Source organism: Caretta caretta, chromosome 22, assembly GCF_965140235.1.
Source record: "Caretta caretta isolate rCarCar2 chromosome 22, rCarCar1.hap1, whole genome shotgun sequence".
In the NCBI taxonomy this organism is placed as follows: domain Eukaryota; kingdom Metazoa; phylum Chordata; order Testudines; family Cheloniidae; genus Caretta; species Caretta caretta.
In genome coordinates this window covers 14058537-14079046 of record NC_134227.1, presented here as the reverse complement: position 1 = coordinate 14079046, position 20510 = coordinate 14058537, and the positions used below count along the sequence as shown (strand labels likewise).

Below are 20510 nucleotides of genomic sequence, written 5' to 3'. Positions count from 1 at the left end.
TCAGACACTGACCCTGCTGATGTTCTCCAGGTGTGGTCAGGTATCAGCAGAGGTCTGTAGGAGTGCAGGAAAGGAGGAAGCTAAAGAGCAGGCTCAAGAGTGGGAATGCCAACGTTACCGTTTTAATGTAGGTCAGGTACTGAGGGTCTTTGGCGTAGGAACCATATTCATTCTCCACCTGCACCGCGATGATGGGGCCCCCTTTCTTGTACTGTAGGGAGAGACGGGAGAAGCTGATCACCAGGTTCAGGGTTTCTAACCCAGCTGAACCTGGGGTTATACCGGCCCTGGGCTCAAGAAACGAATGCCTATGAGGAGGAGAGGGGAAATCACACTTCAACAGTTGAGGTGGAAAAGCCTGTGCCTTCCAAGCTAGGAAAAACCTGCACTGTCACTGCTGTGGGGAGAAGGAGGGTGGGGAGGAAGAGAGTAATCTAATGGAAGCTTCATCCTTCTGCACACCTTCTTCCTCCATAGAACTCAGTAAAAGATGAGCTAGGATTGCCCCCCAAGAGCCCACTTAAAAGCAACTCACTAGATCTGTGAGACTACCATGGCCAGCTGCAGTCTAGGCTGGTTCATAAGGTGGAGTAAGCACGTTTGCCAGTTTACCCTGTTGCCGCTGGATGAGTGGACTCTAATGCTTACAGCAGCCAAGTCCTGGAAAGAGACAGTGAGGCATCTTACTTGCCTGAAGAGGGACCACTCTGGCCATCAAGTGATCAAAATAAGCATCCACGGCCTCCGTGAAGCCCTTGTAGGTTGTTCTCAGTTGCATGTCAGGATCTTGGAGTAGCCAGCTAGGAGAGAATAGAAGGAGATTCCTAGAATAACCAGAAACTGTTCAGCAGAAGCAGCAGCAGAGAAAATAGACTGGGGACCCACTTCTGCTCCAGCCCGCATGCATTACTCCACTCGCTTACACATCACAGAGTTCAGGCAGAAAGAATTGCCATTTTTAGGTCATCTGGCTCAGCAACAGCTCCATCCTGCAAGGTGCTGAGGGCTTCTTGAGAGGTGTTGAGCTCCCAGGGAGCTAGATGGGAGCTGAAGGTACTCTACATCTCTCAGAAAGCACATGGTAGTATCAGACTCTAAGCTAGATATATTCAGGACATAATCATGGACTGTACTTTTACCCTGTGCCTTCACACACACATGTACACAGACATTAGCGATTTTATCCTGGATTCACATTAACTGTAGCCAAAGTGCAGTTCGAGCGACTCATTAAATGACACATAGTAAAGTTTGCTTTATTCTCTCTTTAACCTACTCCCAGATCAAAACACACACAGTTTCCAAGTCAAAAGGGCTTTTTCCTAGCAATAGTTCTGCAAAAGCATTTGGGACCTCAATGTCAAGCTGGATTATCTCTATTTCAAACATCAGTCCCAATAATAAAGATCCTGCACCAGAAGTTTAGACATTAGTGTGGATAATAAAAGAGGCAGAAGAGAAGCCAGTTTGCTCTCCCTGTGCTCTCTGCAGCGCTAACAGGAAAATGCTTGTTTGTGCCATCAGTTCAGCAGCAATGACTCAAAGACATAGAAGGAGCAGATGTACTGAATAATGACAGTCACTTTACATGTATATAGCATCTTTTATGACAGAAGGGGCATGTGAGTTAAAATCCCTTCACCCATGACTGCAGGGTGGAGGAGACACGGGAGGTGAACACAGCAGCTATTTAGCAGCAGAGAGCAACATTACACAGACATTTATGCCACGAATGGCAAAGGAATCCCATGGGGCATTTGAGCATGTTCCATGTAAGAAAGGAACACTTTTACAGAATCACTTTCCTGAAAATAATCCCATTAAGTACATTTACAATGCAAACCTCCACTTACATTTGTTAACGAGTCCAAATCAAGATTCTGGATTCTAACCACACGTCACCCCCTCTGTCATCCCAGTACTTTGGAATATGAACTTGGGAGACTCAGTCCCATTCCAATTCACATTCATGATACCTCATGGGCTAAGCCTTATATCTCAGAAGATAAAGAGGTCCTTTGTTTTGGAGCTGGATCATTCTTGAGCCATTAGTGGTGGAAAAAAATATGCTCTTGACAAAAGGAGGTGGCGGTGAATTGTGAGAGCAGCCTATGACCTCCATAGTCTATAGTGACAGGGAAGAAGAGGAGTATTCTTGAGTTTTCTGCATTCTTACAACCAATGCTCCTTCATAAAAATACATCCTAAACCAAGCTTCCAACACCTCCAAATCACCACCCCAACACACAGCATCCTTTCAGATGATCTGTCCCTTCACTTCTAGTGCAGGTTTACAGGATGTAATTGGTTTGTTTGGGATAACAAAGGAACAATCAACGTTTATCCAAGTGCAGTATACTGCAGAGCTATTACAATCTAATCTCAGTAACTCTGCTCATTGCCTGTCCCTACAGGAAAAAGCCTGGGCTAATGGTAAGAGCAAGGATCCGAGAGTCAGAACTTCTGGGTTCTACATCCCACTCTGCAACTGTGTGGCTCTGGCTAAGTCACAACCATGCTTTGCCTCAGTTTCCTGAACTGTAAAATGGGGATACTATTACTTTATCAGGCAAAAGGGGCTCTATGAGTGCAAAATATGTTACAACAGTGACCTGGGATCAGCTAATAATGCAGTCATTTTCGACTAATATTATTTCTAACCGACTGCTTCCTGTTATCACAAGCAGCTATGCCATCATGAGTGATGGTGATAGGATGGGACAAGAGAGAATCTCTAAGACCTTCACAATCTCAAAACTCTACTTTAATTTTGATTCCCAGGTGGCAGCACATCCTGCTACCACCTGGGCCCCCAGGCTTGCACAAAACAGTTTGTTGCATGTTGTGGCGAAGTGTCTATGCAAAAGCCTCACATCCCTGCAGGAGGATACCCCAGGGGCCTTAATCAAACTCAGTCTCCTGATAAGATTACTCTTATTGCATTAAATAGCCAAAACACTCTGAACTCATTTTGTCTGAGAGCAAGGAGAGCGTGAGTTGCAGCAAAAGTGAGACAGTGGGGAGAGATCATCCCAAAATTTCATCTGAGCCAAGCTCCTCCACTGAGGTTAAAGCTCTGGTGAGCAAGACAAGGAAAGATAAACAAGTGGGACTGAATGTTGCCAGCTGTCCCATTGGGATCTGGTAACCAGGAGAGATTCTCAGTGCTTACGGGTTAGATTTGACTCTCACGGGCTCTTACCATTACCAGGCTGCTGTAAACATGAGACTCCACTTATGCAGTGGCAGCGGGATAACTGGTAAATGTGCTGACTCCAGCCTTATAAACCAGCCTGAGCTGCCGCTGGCCGTGACAGCCTCACAGATCTAGTGAGTTGCTTGTAAGTGGAGGTTTTGTGGGGGGTGAAAAAGTACTCAGGAGATCAGAGCTTTAAAAGAAGTTCTAATAGAGGGATGAGGGAATCATGGGACATTATTGCTCCCATCCACATCGTATGTGTGTCCCTATAGGGCTATTAAAATGAGCCCTGGGGTGAATGAATCCTTATATCAAGTTGCAAATATCATTATCTGTATTTTGTAGACGGTGAAACTGAAGCATAAGGAAGGTAAATCTAAGTCACACAGTGAGTCAGTGATAGAACATGGATCTCCTAATGCCAATTCTCTGCTCTAACCATTACACACCACAGCCTTAAAAAAACACCAAAAAACTGTTCACAGCAGAACTCTAATCTCAGGTCTACTGTTTGTAATGCTCTGAAAGGACCAATGACTGAGTGGGAATATTTCTGCTATGAGAAATGACCATCTCCTCGAAATACACAGGCTGTAACATTTAATCATTTCCTAACATTATTTCTGAATCTCTGCAGGAGGCCGGGCTGCATGACCCAGAGAGCTTGTGTGTTCCTATGGTCTTACAAACGCAAAATAGACACAGTCTGTCTCAAGTTAAGGGCTGAATGCCTGAGCATTTGAGTCAAACAAAGAACCCAAATCCATGTGACTACCATGCATACGCTTACCTGGGAAGACCACCAAGTTCCCATTCAGAGCAGATATAGGGTCCCGGACGCAGAATAACCCACAGTCCAACTTCAGCTGCCAAGGTAAGGAAGGCCCTAGGAGATCCAGACAACATTAATTATTGTCTCGCTAAAAAACCACCTGGTTTCTGTGCATTCCTAATGCACCCATGACAATGTTGTCTAGGCAGAAAAGTCAAAGAAAATAGTTTGATGTAGCAACAATAGGAGGTGAATCCAAATCAGTGGATTTCAAAGGCCTCAAAAAATTAGAGGGGTAGTGGGCACAGAGGCTTAATGCAGTCACATGATCAATAGTCACATGATCAATCATTATTCCATTTAACTGGCACTGCCCACCACCTGACTCCACAGAACAGAGTGGTTCTGACCTAACCATGAAGGCAGGCTGCCCAAAGAGCGAACTGAGCGGCCTCTTCCCAGAGGAGAGAGATGATTCATCACTGGACAGATGGCACCAAGCACAATCACCACTCTCCCCCGACTTTCCACTCAAGGACAAGTCAGTGGGGGTGATGCCGAGAGTCAATGGATGACCCTCACTGTTGCTGAGGACGGAAGGGGAAGGGCAAGAGCATATGGGGGGAGGGGCCTTTTGGAAGGAGAACAGAGATGTATAATGGGCCTGTTACATATTAACAAGCATGCAAATAAACCCCCAACACAAACACAGACTAACTACAAACTTTTTGTGGATTTTTGCATACCTGCTCCAACCTAGAAGTGTCTAGTAAGATACTATTACTTGGCACTTCTCTTCCGTTCCTATTTTACAGATGAGAAAGATAAGGCACAAAACAGACTGAGTGCTTTGCTCAAGGTCACACAGAGTCAGTGGCAGAATCAAGCCAGTTCTCCCAACTCCCAGCCACCTGTTCTAAACCACTAGGCTACACTGACGGGGTTACCCAAGAGGATATCTGGGTAGGGAACAGCTCCATGCTCAACAAAACAGTCGCTGAACATGGTTGCTGTGAGCAGGGTCTCAATAGAGTTTGCCTCAATGATATGGTCAGGGAATGTGTCAGAACCCTGTTATAGATGTTATCTAGAGCAAACCTTAGAACCAACCCTGCATCTTTCTCCATGCTTGACAAGCAAACCAGCCTTGAAACTTGCTGAAATCAACTGTGAAAGGAGTTCCTGACCCTATCCTTGAAACCAAAACCAAGGAGTGTGTCAAACCACAGTCTTCTAGCATAGTCTTCATTGGAGGCCTAGGAAGGAGGCACTAAACAAACCAGGACTGCCTGATGTTATTTGGTGAGGAGAGGGAAGGGGATAACGATCTGAACATTTTTCTACATGTCCCTATAAGACCATCTATGCAGCACACACTTACTATGGAAACACTTCTCTAGCAGTCAACTTTATCCTTCCTTAACAGGAATTGCATCCTAAAAAGTTATTACTCAGGGAGAGGCAGCGAACCTACAACTAGACAGGATCAGGGATGTATTTTTATTCTAAGTACAATCACATTCAAATCCAACAAGCCACCTGGGGTGCAAACAAAAATGCAAACACACAAAGCTCATTGTTCTTACTCTTGTCTCCCACACCCCCCGCCCTGCCCCCTACACTCTAACTAGTGATAGCAGTAGAGTAAAAAAAAACAAAACATCTCCCCACAACTTATTGCACCACGTACTCTAGATCCAGGTTTCCGCTGAAATCAAACTTCCCACTCGCTGCTTCGTGAAGGTTCCACGGCACATACCTGAAAACACAGAGAGTCGGAGCGAGGGACTGGGAATTCACACACTGAACAGTGAGGCTAGGACTGTGGGCCCTTTTCCCCTTCCTCAATACACTGCCCTCTTGGGCACACCCACTTCTAGCCAGGCACAGAGTCAGGCAAGCTTACAACTATTTTTGCACCTGTGTAAAGGGGTATATGTTGATGTTACTTCACTCTGAGGAGCCAGCAGTTAGAGTAGGGTGGGGCTGTCTTTATACCCCACTTCTTACACTCTCCTGTTAGATGCTTTTCTTCCTACATTTCTTTCTTCCAGCCCTTTAGTATGTGACTTACACCAGCTCAGATGCCCTTAGGCTCGCTGGATCAAGTTCAGAGGATCAGTACGGAGGGAGGCCAGAGTGGGAGTCTAAGTAATGAAGTGAAAAGGAGTCTAAGTTGCTGTGACTTTCACACTGAAGGGACAGGTTTAGATTCACCTTGGAATTTAGTCTTTGGTGTCCAGATATCTCTTCATTGGCAAGGCTGAAGCATGTTTCCAAACCATTATCATGTTAACTAGCAACTGCAGAGCCTGGACCTGCCTTGCCACTGTGTCAGTGCTGAGTGACCAGACACATCAGACTCCCTCAGACATACCTGGAAAGCCAGAACTAATTGTGCAGGTTTTTGAGGTATATTGTAAATCTTAGATAAGGTCAGAGTCAGATTTATGGACTGGCAGAACTGAAGGTAGTTAACAGAGTAGAGGTCACAAGTCAAGCAGGGCCTTGTTTGCTCCTTGTGGACAGAACACAAAGGGCACACTGCACAATACCCCCCAGACTCCCAAAGACAACAGCTCAATCTGTCTGCTCCATGCAGGACTGAGGGTATCAGTTTAAGAGCAAGATTAAACAGGCCCAAATCCAGCATCGGCTCAAGACCCCACATGATATTGGTCGAGATCAGTAGTTCTCAAACATGTGCTTACTGGTTCTCCATGGACAGCTCTTGCATCATTTAAGTACTAGCTCTTCTGGTTTCCAGATGTTCCTACAGACGTCCAAGCCTGGAGCCTGCAGAAGCAGCTAACAACAAGGAAGAGACATCTGGTTGGTAGGGGCTGCTGCTGCACAGCAGAAAGATTGGAACAAACAGGAGGTGCCCTTGGGACTCAGAGCCACCAGCAGGACTGGATCTGGTAGCCATCAGTTGGAGAACGTTCAGGGAAGCAAGGAATTAGCTAGCTGGATAGCATATTCAGGGGAAGGCCGATAACCTGCTGGCAGGAAAACGTGTGCAGGGCAGCAGGGAAAGAAACCAACCTTTTAGGACTTGCTCTAGTCAATGGCAAAATCCCCACTTATTTAAATAGCCACTCTGCAGGACCCTGTTAGTGAAGGTAGCACTTACGTGGTGAGGGTGTTCAAGCCACATGTCTTCATCTTAACCATGCGATCTCTCCAGTATTCCTTGGGGACTCGGAAATAGTGCATGGAGCCCCCGAAGATGCGGAAGGGCATGCCTTCAAGGCGGAACTCAGAATCCTCCGCCTGCAGGCCCAGTGTTCTGCCCCACAGCTGCAGGGGGACCAGACTGCTCCAGTTAAACCTAGAATAGGAAGGAAAGCACGTCAACGCCTGAACTCCAGCAGAGGATCTCCCAGGCGATGCAGCTCATTTCACCCCACCTAGCAGGGTCGACTCAGTCCTTAATCCTTCCAAAGTAAATTGTGCACCATGCAGTTGTTTGCATGTGCGTGTTTCAGATGAGCCCTTAAAAACCTCTTTGTCCTCTGTGGACATACAAAGAGCCCAGGACCTCTTTGTGTAAGAGTCTGGGATTTCCCCTGGAGTCCTGGGTTAAGATTTCCCTTCTTGTATTAGCATTTTATGTGCAGGTTGATTTATTGTGCTCCATTCCACAGGTGGCTGCATTTCAACCATGCTCTGTGTATGTATAATGTGCAGAGTGCTTTGAGGTCATTTGGGATAGAAGCCATGATGCAAACCTAAGTTATTATTAGCTCTGAAGAAGAACTGAGCTGTCTAAGCATACTTAGAAGAATTAGCATCCCCTGATGCTGTGTATTTCAAGTCACGGAAGAGTGGCTGGGTCCCTTTCCTACTCACTTTGGTCAGAAAAGACGGGAGAGGAAAGATGGGAGCATTTCCGAGGTTTTTTTAAAAAAGTCAGTACATCACTAGCATAATTCCACTAAAGGGATAAATTGAGCCCATAATCCCTATAAACTCACTCCAACATGATCACTGCTCTCATTTCCCCCTCATCCCAATCCTCTCATTGTCTACCACGATGCTGTCTATCAAGCCACCTCCAATGCCTGGGAGTCTCCCACTAGCAGTCCTTCAAGTTCTTCTTGTTCCAGGAAACCTTCTTTGCTCCCTGTAAATTATTTTAATAGGTCCAATCACTTTACAAAAATAAATCTGTCACTTTACACTAGTTCTTCTCTGATATTATCCTAGGTGCAGAAATACCTCTGAATCGAATGCTTAAGAGTTAAAGGCAGTTTCCACCTGGCTAACATGATGCAAGAACAGGTCATCACAGCGTATAGGGCAGCACTGAAGCAGGGAACCTTTCCTTTTCAAATCGTGATTTTCCAACAATGTATCAGTGGGAAATTGGACTTTGTGAGCTCCATTTTCCCCAGATATGGGCACTTTAATAGGTTATCCACATTTGGACGCATACTGACATCTAGATGCCAAAAAGAAGCATTTATTTGCCTAGACACTTGCTTAATCTTCCAAAGATAAGGAGATACTAAGACAGATGAGCTTGTGCCCTGTTCTTCTACCTCAGGCAGCTTCAAGTCAGGAAAATCTCGCTCATTTTTCTGCATTAATATCTAAAAAACCTGACATTTCAGCAGGTGGCCAAGACGACTCAGACAATGATGTTCTTCCCTGTTCTAATCCTGCCATACATCATCAGAAACACCCAATGCAGAAAACAGAAGACATCACATTCACAAGCCTTTTAAATAAATTATCTGCTTAGATGGTCACAATTATATCTGACTTCCCTTCAAGTTGATTTGTTCATAGAAGCAGCCATATTGTACTCATTAGCACGGCTTTCTAATCTACCAGGCCTCAATCCAGTAACCCTCAAGCAAGACCAGACACCACCCAGAAGTGCTTCTCCAACCTCAGCCACTTCTTCTAGGAGTTCCAGTGCAATTGCCTACTGCAGGATTCAAATGAGTAGTTCTCAAAGGTCACTATAAAGAATTTATATCCATTGACTTTCTAATGAGAGGTGGGCATGTCGCCTTTTTCAGCCCACTCGAATTCCATAACTTCAAACCCAGCCCACAAGCACAATGGCAGTTTGTTCCTGTGAAACAAGGTCACAGTCAGATGCAAGACATAGCTCCCATTCTGAGCTGAGTAAGAACCCACGCGTTAGAAAGAAAGGTCACATTTAGAGGTCGTACTAGCTAAGCCTCTAGTAGTCTTCTACAGTAAGAGTCAAGTTCTAACTAGAGGATGCTGGCAGAAGTTAAAGAGGACATTTCAGAACACATGGCTTACATGGGATTGCACATAGGGGATCTGCAGTGATTAGTTCTCCTGGAACACAAGACAAGGCCACTACAAGGGAGCTAAATCTAAGACTTCCAATGCATTGCAAGGGCTGGCTGGCAAGCACAGACAGTACCTCTGTAGCACAGCATTCTCACAGGCCTCTGGAACGAACAGCAAGCCTGCGTAATACCTGGAAAAGGAAGCCTGAATTAGACACTGCTGTCTTTAGCTATTAAACACCAAGTGGATTTATTGTTGAATCATTAAAAAAAAAAGTAATAAAACTGAACAACAGAGAATGTGACAGGCCACGGGTCAGAAACCACTGATATCCATAGAATCCGTACGTTTGTGAACAATAATGGATCTACACTCTAGTAAAGGAACAATAGCCCATATAACAGTAAAAGAGGAGCAAGCATGAAGTATCTGAGATGGTCACATCAAAAGACAGCCCACATGCAGGCAAACAGGATCAGAGATACAGATCCAATCCATATATGCAAGTGAACAGAGCCAGAGACCAAAGTGTGAAGAATTAATCACCTTCACATCTACTGTTCACTGAAGATCTAAAGCTGGACCAGTATGCCAAAAGGATCAGACAGCTCAGTAGTCATACCCAGCATTCCCCAGATTTGCTTCTGTTCCACAATGCAACTGTATATGAAAGAAATCATTTTCAAAGGGAGGTAGACTGGGTTCATCCTCAAGGCTGATAAACTGGCAGCTTGAGAAAGGATTTCACTAGCATTGGCTGCACTCAGGACTTAGGCTCATGTTTCTCAGAGTAGCCATTGACTTGCGGGTGCCTAACATGAGACATCTTTGATCTGAATTTCAGAAACAGTGGCCACCCATCACTCCATTTTAAAAGCAATGGAGGCTGTAGGCACTCAGCGCCTCTGAAAGTCAGGGCCTAAAGTGCCACAAGCTTGGCATTCATAATCAGTGACCTCTCTTGAAAATGTAGATCTAGACAACTACAATACTGCTCTTGTGGCTTTCCTATAACCCTTGTTACTGCAGTATCTATGTATCTTCCTACAGTGCCGGCCATCCAAATGCTTTGTAATCATACAAAGCCACTGTGTTTGGCAGACTTGCCTACATAAATAAATAAATAAATAAATAGAGCCATTCACAATGATCTGTAAAACAAAACACGTTTCCAGGGTTCAGCTCACTGGGAAGCGATTCTAGGTAGAATCATTTCTCTCCACACAGCTACATTAATTTGGGCTCTCCTTTCCCATGCAGAAAAGTGACCACTCCCCTCCCTAAAAATGTGAATTGTCAAAGAACTTATTTCCATATTCAAAGAAAACTAACAAAGATGATCAGGGGAATGGAAAACCCATCTTATGAGAGGAGATTAAAAGAGCTTGGCTTGTTTAGCCTAACCAAAAGAAGGCTGACAGGTGATATGATTGCTCTTCACAAATATATCCGGTGTGTAAACACTGGGGATGGAGAAGAGCTATTTAAGTTAAAGGAGAAAGTTGACACTAGAAGAAATGAGTAAAATCTGCCTGTGAATACATGGAAAAGAATGTGAACCAGTCACTCCCTGATCTGCACAAGCCAGCAACTGACAAGAATGACCCTCATTTGTGTGACTTCATTGAAACCCACTACCTGGATGAGCAGGCGAAGGCCATCAAAGAACTGGGTGAGCATGTGACCAACCTGCGCAAGATGGGGGCACCCAAATATGGGATGGCAGAGTACCTCTTTGACAAACACACCCTGGGGGACAGTGACAGTGAGAACTAAAGCCTCAGCATAGGCCACAGATGGGTTTCAGTAGGTCTCCTAGCTTGCTGCCCAGCAGTGCATGCATCTACTGTTGGATAATGTCATTCTGTACCAAAAAATTACACCTTTGTTTCTTTGTGTTTGTAACAACTTACATCCAATGAAGTGACTTGTTTAAAAAAAACAAAAAACAAACACAAAAACAAAACATGTAGGTTGAAAATTAGAAGAAGTTTTCTAACCACCAGAGGAATAAGGTTCTAGAACAGCCTCCCAAAAGTAGTGCCTGCAAAAAACCTACTTAGTTTTAAGATAGAAGTAAGTTTATGAGTGGTATGGTATGATGTGGTTTACTGTGACAGCAGGAATTTGGGTTCAGTGGCCCAAGGGCTCTCTTCCGGTCCTCTCTTATGTCCTGCATCTCATGCTTTAGTTCTTCAGCTGGACACCTGCAAGGGTCAGAAACAGTGCTTGATTTATGCCAGGGCTTGCCAGCGCTGAGCCACAGCACCTCTAGGCTTGACAGTTCATAGCGCCGGCACTTCTGGGCTTGCCACGTCAGTTATGAAAGTAAAAAAAATTGCTTGATCCCTGACACCTCTTTCTTTACAAATTAAGCACTGGTCACGAAGGAAATTTTTCCTCACTGACATATTCTGGGTCTTTTTTTTTTTTAAATCCTTCTTCTGAAACATCAGACATGGCTACAGGTGGAGATCGGACACCAGGAAGGGTGGCCTGTACACTGAGGTAGTACAGGGAATTCTCTCTCTTATGCTTGGCTGGTGGGTTTTGCTCACATGCTCAGGGCCAAAAAATAATTTTCCCCCAGATTGGCAGAGGCGATGGGAGGGGTTTTGTTTTGTGCCTCCCCCACTCCCCCCCCCCCACACACACCCATTTTCCTCTGCAGCATGGGGTGTGGGTTGCTTGCCAGGTTCATCTGGGTCTCTCAGAATCAATCCCTGCCATTGCAGGTGCTTTGGACACTTGTGAACCCCAGTCCCTCGTATTCTCTACCTGTGGCACAGAACAGTTTAGTTTCCAGAGTGCTGTAATACTTTGGTCTAATCGAGGTTACTGGGCTCAATGCAGGGGTAGCTGGGTCGTGATGTGCAGAGGTCAGACCAGATGATCTGGTAGTTCCTTCTGGCCTTAATGTCTATAATTAACTTATCTGTATGTGGCCAATTGGATGGTGGTGTTCCCAAAAAATCAAAATAGATGCATAATAAAAGGCTCCAGATCTGTCTGCAGAACAGGACGCTGGCTGATTGAATGACAGTTTTGTTAGGAATTAACGCAACCTCTTGTAGCTTTCAATTTTTTTAAAAAAAAGTGAACACTGAAATAGCAACATCCAATTCTACAGCTTGGTGGTAGTGGCTGGGAAGAAGCTTAGAAGGGGCCTGGGGCACAAAGTTCTGATCCTCAGCTAGTATTCTGATACATTAGGATAAGGAATTTGGGTTTGGATTCCATTTCTGGGCTAGAGTTGCTCCTGGCTTACACCTGCATACATCAGCATGCAGGACCCTCCCATGGCGATGGGAAGCACAAAGTAGACCAGAATACAGGAAGCCAGCCTGGCCAGAGCAGCCAGATGGAAAGAAATGAGTCAGATAAGCTCATCCACTGGCCATACTCTGCCAACTAGGTTTCTGTTGAGCACCTATCCTGACTTAAAGCTATCCCCTCCAGTGCATCTCCCCAGGAAGGGTTGGTGGAAACCCCCTCTGCCCCACAGGAGGCCTCACATGCAGAAGTAGGTGCAATGATTTCCTATGGGACAGATACACCTGGAGATAGCAGCCTTTGAAATCCACACCCAACCCTAAGCACGCAGGGTGTATTTCAGTCCTACAGAACAAGCTTCTATCTATCTGATTCTGTGGAGCCTGCCACATCCTGTTACCTTCAGCTGAAATTCCATAGCTTTCCTTTGGCGGTTGATGAGAGATCTCTCTGGTTTTAAAGGTTGGTTTCTTTCCTCTACTGAGCTGAAAGCTCTGGCTTCTCTTTGGAAACTTTCTTTTCCTTCTCCCCTCAGATCACTCTTCTGCTCCTGTCTCCCTTTAACCACTTCCTCTCTGCTGTGCTGGGATCAGCTTCTTGGCTAGGCTTCACCCCACACCCCCTCTCCAAAGCAGTTAAGTGGCTTATGAATATTGCAGCAGACTGCACTGGAAGTTAAGACAAATTAATCTGTAGCTAGTCTCTCCTTAGTCAAGTTTACAAGCATTGAAGCTACGATTTTCACCCTTCTGCACCTTTGGATGGAAGTATTCATAGCCTTTCCTTTCTGGGATCACTTGCAGGCCATGTAGGAGAATTCCAGTAGCTTGAAAAGTGTCAAGTGAATTCACTGGTCACAGCTCTTTTAGCAACCAGAACAAAAAATAAACAGTTGTTTTAAAGCAAGGGCAACAATCAGAGATAAGCCTGCACTCTGAAGACTGGGAAACCAGATCCAGGTTCCTCAGCATTTAGATCTGAGGATGAGAGACTGGCTTGGGCAAATTGGTCTTTATTGCTCTTGCTTTATAAGGTTTAAGGTGAAATTCAAACAACTACAGGGGACAGGGAGGTGATTGTACAATAGAACCTCGGAGTTACAAACACCAAAATTACAAACTCACCAGTCAACCACACACCTCAGTTGGAACCAGAAGTACACAATCAGGCAGCAGCAGAGACAACAACAACAAAAGCAAATACAGTACAAAACTGTGTTACATGTAAACTACTCAAAAAATAAAGGAAAAGCAGCATTTTTCAAAGCTGTATTGAGTCAATGTTCAGTTGTACACTTTCGAAAGAACACCCATCACCAATTCTGTGGCCTTGAAAAAAATGCAGGAAAATAGCTGTTTTATTCAAATTCATTCAAAATTTTATACCAAATTCATTCCAAATTGAGAAATCGTTTGGGACCTGAAAAAGCAGGAAAGCTTGTTTTTCTTTTCCACGTTATGAACAAACAGGAAAATGAAGGTGAAGACAACTGAGTTAGCTGCAGAAGCCAATATTTTAAGTTGACCTGGCTGACATTGTCGATTTAATTTTTGTTTTGTTTTTTAAAAATATTTCATTTAACTATTTTAGTTAAAAACAATTTTAACAGAAACAAACCTGATTTTAAAAAACTTGAATGTTTAATTAAATTAAAAAATTCATATGCTTGTTTTGTTAAAATATTATAGGTTTGCTGTTGAAGAAAAAAACCCAGAATACACACCATTGTTGTTTTAGTTAAATAAAACAATTTAAATGTCTGTCTGGTGATGTTATCCTCCAAATACAGCATGACAAGAAAATCCTCCAAATATTAATGATTAACCTATTGAATTGGAGATCGTTCACCTCCCAATGACTTCATAAATATCTGCTTCAATTACCTTTGGTAAATGAAATAACCAAACAATCATTCATTTTCTGATACAGCTGTAAAACTAATCTGAAAAGTTTTCAAAATAAATCACTTAAAAAATGTATAGTGTGTACCTTCTTAAAATGAAACCGACATCTATTGCTGTGTTGTGAAGAATACGTATTAAGGTTATAACAACCAACAAGAATGCACTTTTATGTAGAAATCCATGATTAAACAGAGTCTTCCTGACTAGAGATTTAAATCATGATTTAAATCAAATCCACCCTGCCCATAACGTTTGTTACGAGTTACGAACGTTTCAGAATTATGAACAACCTCCATTCCCAAGTTGTTCATAACTCTGAGGCTCTACTGTAGTTGGTTTATGTTAAGAATTGTCAAAAACAAATCCAGAACAGCGAAAAACTGGCTAAATGTCCCCATTGTGCCTCAATTAAGGGCATGAAATATAGCTCAGGTTTCAGTCTACTGCATTATTGTGATCCCTGTCCAGCTCTCTACCTCCCGGCAAGAACAGGGAAATCAAGATCTGATATTTCTAATATGAAAAAAACAAAGTAGTGTGGGGGGCTGCAGTTGAGGCTATTTGCACAAGGCAGCACTGAAGGGCACACTTGGGGGGGGAGGGGGAGGGGGGATTTTTTGGAACAACTTTAAATCCTGCTCATTCCTGCTACAGAGGACTCCACAAAATCCAAGTTCTATTCATTCTGGGCTTCCCCCCATAGAGGATGGCCAAAGCTAGCAACCGCAACTTCAACATGCTGCTTATCATCTCTCGTTGTGACAGAGATCTTGCCCCACTAGGAAGAGTTCTATTTTCTGATCCAGCATCTCAAGTTTTATAACAGCTTATTTTCAACTGAATAGTGTAGGGACAATCATGAAACACACTGGACTCCTAAGACACGTTCAAAAAAAAAAAAAAAAAAAAAACACTGCTCAAGGAAGAGACCTGGATGCTTTCACCAGGTATTACAGTTCATGAGGTTTCTGCTCAGAATACAAACCACGGCATAAAAACAGGAGTGGCTATGGAACAATCCTGCTCCCAATGAAGTGAATGGAAGATAAAGGTTCTCACCAGCTTTGAAAATCAGGCCACATTCAATTTAACTCCTAATATGGATTTAGGAGCACAAAACAGCCCTTGAAAAATCTGGCCATTAAAAACCTGAAATGTTTATATGTTCTAAGAGCATCCTCCTAAAACTGAGTATATTCACCAGTGCTTTGTACAGCCTACGTTCTAATAACCTCAGTAAAGAGCCTCCCACGAATTTCCCTTGGGACACTATTTCACAGTTATGTTGTAGCTCTCAATGAAATACAAAATCCACTCACCCAGTACAGGGCTTTAATATCAGAAAGGACATGATCTGAAAAACACAGTGTCGAATTAATCTGTAGTGTAACTTCTTTGGCTTTAGTGGGAGTGACATAAGGGATAAAGTTTGGCCCATGACAGACGAGTGCGGGGAAGAAAGGGCCTAATACTTGGCTAAATGGAAAGTTAGATAAAGCCCAACTCTTATTCGTGCTGAGCAGTATGTTACTCCACCTGTAATTCCATTGGTCTCAAGGTACTACTCAAAGCAGGGTTGGTATAATCAATCCCAGAATAAGCAGGATATGCCCAAAATCACAAATAACAAGACAGAGCCCTGATATGAAAAAGCAAGAGATACCCCTGGCAGTTTCAAAGATGTGTTAGGTCCAGGACAGAGAGTGATTGATTCGTAAATGTATGTCATCCATCAAAGAGCTTCAGCGATTTTAGTAAACCCTCCAAGAGCCAAGGTCGATGGGGATAACGTAAGCTTAACACAGAAACTGATTTATAGTGCTGGCAACTGGTCTTTCCTTATCCATTACTTTTTATGATAGACAAGGAATTGCTATATATTACGTGTAACATTTATTTAAAGCTTTTAAATCATTTCTATCTGGTTGGGGCATTACTCTCTCATGCTTCCCGCACCAGATGAATGCTCAGTGTCAGTGATGGATTCCGAGTGGTGCCGTTTCTCTCTATGCATTCTGATAAAAGAAGATGTTTCTTCAGTTTTATCAGGTCTGAGCTCTTATGAATCAGGAGAAGATTTTTTTTTTTTAAAGCAGTCAGGAGGGAGCATGAAGTTTGGAAATGTTTCCACATTAAAGGAATCCTATTCTTCATCTGAATGCAATCGTTCACTAAGGTTAATGGGAGTCATGTTAACACAGAGGAGAGGTAGACCTTTAAGCAGAAACATTACTCAACAATGATAACAGAAGATGATTGCCTTTTAAGTGCGGTGCTGCATTACACCTGCAAGCTTACCCAGTGGCAAGCAGCAGCTGGCATACCCGGAGTATTAGTGCTAATTAGAGGAGGCTGGAATGACAGTCCTAGAATCATCTATTCATTCAACAGACAGGTAAAAAACCAGCACTGATAGGGCAAGCTGCCCCACTAACATAAATACACTCTGAATGAACAGACCACTTGTAGGGGGAAAGAGGAGTTCTGCCCAAATGGTCCCATTCAGTCCTTGGTCGCTCTGTTGAGATTGGAGGGCAAGGAATTGTCGGGTAATTAGTATCAACTGCAACAATATTCTGAGATAGGGACATTTGTGCAGTGAAAAATTAACTGAGACCAGTCAAACTCACTGCACACAGGTAGACGGTGGTAACTTTCAGACTCTGCTAACCCAAACCAGGTAAAAAGGTCCAAGAGTTCCAGTCCCTCCCAACTGCACAGCACCCTATAGCCTCCCATCTTGAAATATTCAGATGTGTCTTTTTGTAACTTAATTATCAGTACTTCACTTGAATTCATTGCTACATCTAATGTACAGCTTTGTGCCTCCGTTCACACGCATATGAATTGTTGAAAACTGAATGCTGCTGCTGAGCTATAGTAATCATGAATGGGTTAAGGATTAAATGGACATGTGAAGCCAGTTTTGGCTCCAAATTGAGAATATTTAAACAGCTACACAGTGCAATATATTTGTTATTAAACTTTCCATTGAAAGTTTACTTTTGGAGGAATAGCATCCCCCCTACAGTGTCTGAAACCTAAGGACAGGTGCAGCTGGTTTGAGCGAGACATGAAATGGAACCAACTAAACGCATAGGTTACAACTGGCCAGTCTACTTTCACTGCCCAAGCTTAGAGAAATGCAGTAAATGAACCGGTTCAAAGCTGACATACCTACAGATTTAAAAAAAAAAAAGGAGTACTTGTGGCACCTTAGAGACTAACCAATTTATTTGAGCATGAGCTTTCGTGAGCTACAGCTCACTTCATCGGATGAATCGGATGCATCCGATGAAGTGAGCTGTAGCTCACGAAAGCTCATGCTCAAATAAATTGGTTAGTCTCTAAGGTGCCACAAGTACTCCTTTTCTTTTTGCGAATACAGACTAACACGGCTGTTACTCTGAAACCTATAGATTTAATGATTTCCAGTGCTATTAGTAACCCAGCTAAAGAAGCCTATTACATGAATTTAACCTGACAGCATTCCTTTCAGTATTCCTTAACGGTATCCCTTAGGGACAAACCAGTACAGATCAATTTCACTTAAAGTGCAATGAATCTTGACCCAATACAGTAAGCGAAAAGGAGTCATAAAACAAACGACCTCAGTGACCTCAGGGCCCTATTGCTCAGCAGAGAAGGACTATCCTGATAAGGCTAAGAACAGCTGTTTAAATCCTTCCCAGAAGAGAATAAATCCAGCAGCAAGCGAACCTGAAGGAGCAGAAACAGCATAGTTGACAAAGAGGAGCAGGAAGAAAAGAAGCGGACCAACAGTGATGAGACACACGCAAAATAACAATCCTGATTCTCTTCACTGGCAAACTCACATTAGACCAATGCATCAGCATGCTTGGTTATCAAGCAGAGGGGCATGTTTAAAGGCTGCACAGAAACATAGTGGGAATCCCAAGAAGATACTTGAAAAACAATCTCTCTCTTCTGGCTGAAAACTTTTTTTAGGAGCAACAATTCCAGGCAGGGAGCAGGGGGAGTGCATTTTTGTCTGTTGCATCTGTTCTGTGGATCCCCCAGCACTTTGTATAGTCAGTTTCGCTCTCCCCATGTAGTCAGCCAGACAGTTTCCCATATTGTTCCAGGGGTCTTTCAGGGGGAAGAGAACAACTTAGACGTCGAAGAAAGCGTCGGGGGGCAAAGGGGGCGGGTGCAGGCCCTAGAGCCGCTTCCAACACAAGCGCAAGTAGATTGTGACTTGACTGGGAACCCCTGTGGGTCTGCACAGGGGGAGGGTCCCAGGGGATAGGGCCCTGCGGATGGGCAAGGCACTAGAGGTGGGGTGGGCTGGGCTGAGGGCAGGCAGGTGCCCTGGGGTGTGGATCCCAGCGGCAGGACAGGCTGAGAGGAACAGGGGAGTCAGGACTCTGCAGGGAGAGAGTCGTGGGGGTGCCCCAAGGGAAAATCCTGGGGGACAGGGCTCTGGGGTGGGAGAAATGGTCCGGGGGCAGGCTCGGGCCTGGGCCCTCGGGGGACGGGGAGCGCGCGTGTGTCCAGAGGGGATGTCCCCGGCAGGGCAGGCTTGGAGGGGATGAGGCCCGGGAGGAGTGTCCCCCGGGAGAAAGGGGCAGGCCGGAGGGGGCGTGTGCCCCGGGAGAGAGGGTGTCCCCTGGGGGCCAGGCCGGAGGTGGGGCCGGGCCGACGGCCCCCGGAAGAGCAGGCTGGAGAAAAAGGAGTCCGGGGGGGGCAGGGTCAGAGGGGCTTGTCCCCCGGGGGGGGGAACCAGGCCGAGGGGGAGGGGCCCCCAGGGAGCAGACTGGAGAAAAAGGAGTCCGGGGGGGGGGGGCAGGGTCAGAGGGGCTTGTCCCCCGGGGGGGGGAACCAGGCCGAGGGGGAGGGGCCCCCAGGGAGCAGACTGGAGGAAAAAGAGTCGGGGGGGGGTAGGGTCAGAGGGGCTTGTCCCCCGGGGGGGGGGAACCAGGCCGAGGGAGAGGAGCCCCCAGGGAGCAGACTGGAGAAAAGGAGTCCCGGGGGGGTGTGTGGGGGGGGAGAGCAGGGTCGGAGGGGGCGTGTCCCCCGGGGGGGACACCAGGCCGCGGGGGAGGGGCCCCCAAGGGAGCAGACTGGAGAAAAAAGAGTCCCGGGGGGGTGTGGGGGGGAGAGCAGGGTCGGAGGGGGCGTGTCCCCCGGGGGGGACCAGGCCGCGGAGGAGGAGCCCCAGAGAAGGAGGAGGGGCCCCCGGGGGAGCAGACTGGAGAAAAAGGAGTCCGGGGGGGGGGGCAGGGTCGGAGGAGGCGTGTCCCCCGGGGGCCCCTCCCCCTCGGCCTGGTCCTCCCCCGGGGTGGCCGGGCTGGAGGAGAAGTCCCGGGGGGAGAGGGTCGGAAGGGGCGTGTCCCGTGGGGGAGGGAGGGGCCCCGGCCGGTCTCACCTGCGGAGCAGCAGCCCCCCGAGCAGCAGCAGCAGGAGCAGTAACGCGCCCAGCCGCCGCCGCCTGCGCCCGCAGCAGCCCCCCATGGCGGCCGCAGCGTCTCCTCAGCCAGCCCGGGCCCGCGCGCCGCCGCCGCCGCCGCCGCTCCGAGGGTCTCTGGGGCGCGCGGCGCCTCGGCCCCCAGCCCGGCTCCGCCCACTCGGGCCCCGTCGCCTCAGCCCACGCCCTCGCGGCGCCCCCATTGGCCGCGGCCTGCCGCCCAGCGGGCGGGCTCACCTCTGGATTGGGTAGGAGGGGCCGAGGCCAAGCCCGCTCCTGATTGGCCACAGCTGTGCCGCTGCCCGGCTGCCCTCCAGCCGCAGGTGCTCGCGGGGCACGTGCCTGCTGCACGGCGTGGGGGGGAAGGGGCAAAGGTTCGAGCCAGCCCCTTCCCCTCGGCCGCTGGGGGACGCAGAGCCCCAGTCCCGCGCCCGGGGGAGGCACCGGGACAGCAGCCCTGGAGCCTCGGGGGGCAAAGACCCACTTATTAAGCAACCATGAGTCAGGCCCCAGGAAAGCCCTTGGCCCCCTGGGTGCTTGAGTGGGGACAAGCTCCTCTCCTCGCCCCACGTGCGGGGGTGCAGCAAAAGCTACAAGTTTCTGCTAAAAACCTCACGCCCAACCCCTGCATCCAGGGACATCCTTAGATTATAGGGG

The 20510-nt window shown here is 46.4% G+C and overlaps 1 protein-coding gene across 6 annotated transcripts in view; it reads right to left on the bottom strand.

Annotated features, from left to right (window-relative positions):
* GLB1L2 (galactosidase beta 1 like 2) overlaps nt 1-19964 on the bottom strand; it is a 90956-nt gene extending 70992 nt beyond the window's left edge. For 5 of the 6 annotated variants that reach the window (XR_007353515.2, XM_048827227.2, XM_048827226.2 and 2 more), the window contains exons 1-6: nt 19815-19964; nt 7105-7302; nt 5662-5730; nt 3990-4085; nt 692-800; nt 119-211 (exon numbers count right to left, since the gene is read on the bottom strand). Coding sequence is in view for 5 of the 6 variants with exons in the window: in XM_048827227.2 (XP_048683184.2) it covers nt 119-211; nt 692-800; nt 3990-4085; nt 5662-5730; nt 7105-7302; nt 19815-19900 (651 nt within the window). In the remaining variant the exon portion in view is untranslated. The remainder of the gene's footprint in view (nt 1-118; nt 212-691; nt 801-3989; nt 4086-5661; nt 5731-7104; nt 7303-19814) is intronic. The other variant, XM_075122215.1, reaches the window with a different exon arrangement.
* Between the last annotated feature and the right edge of the window lie 546 nt (nt 19965-20510).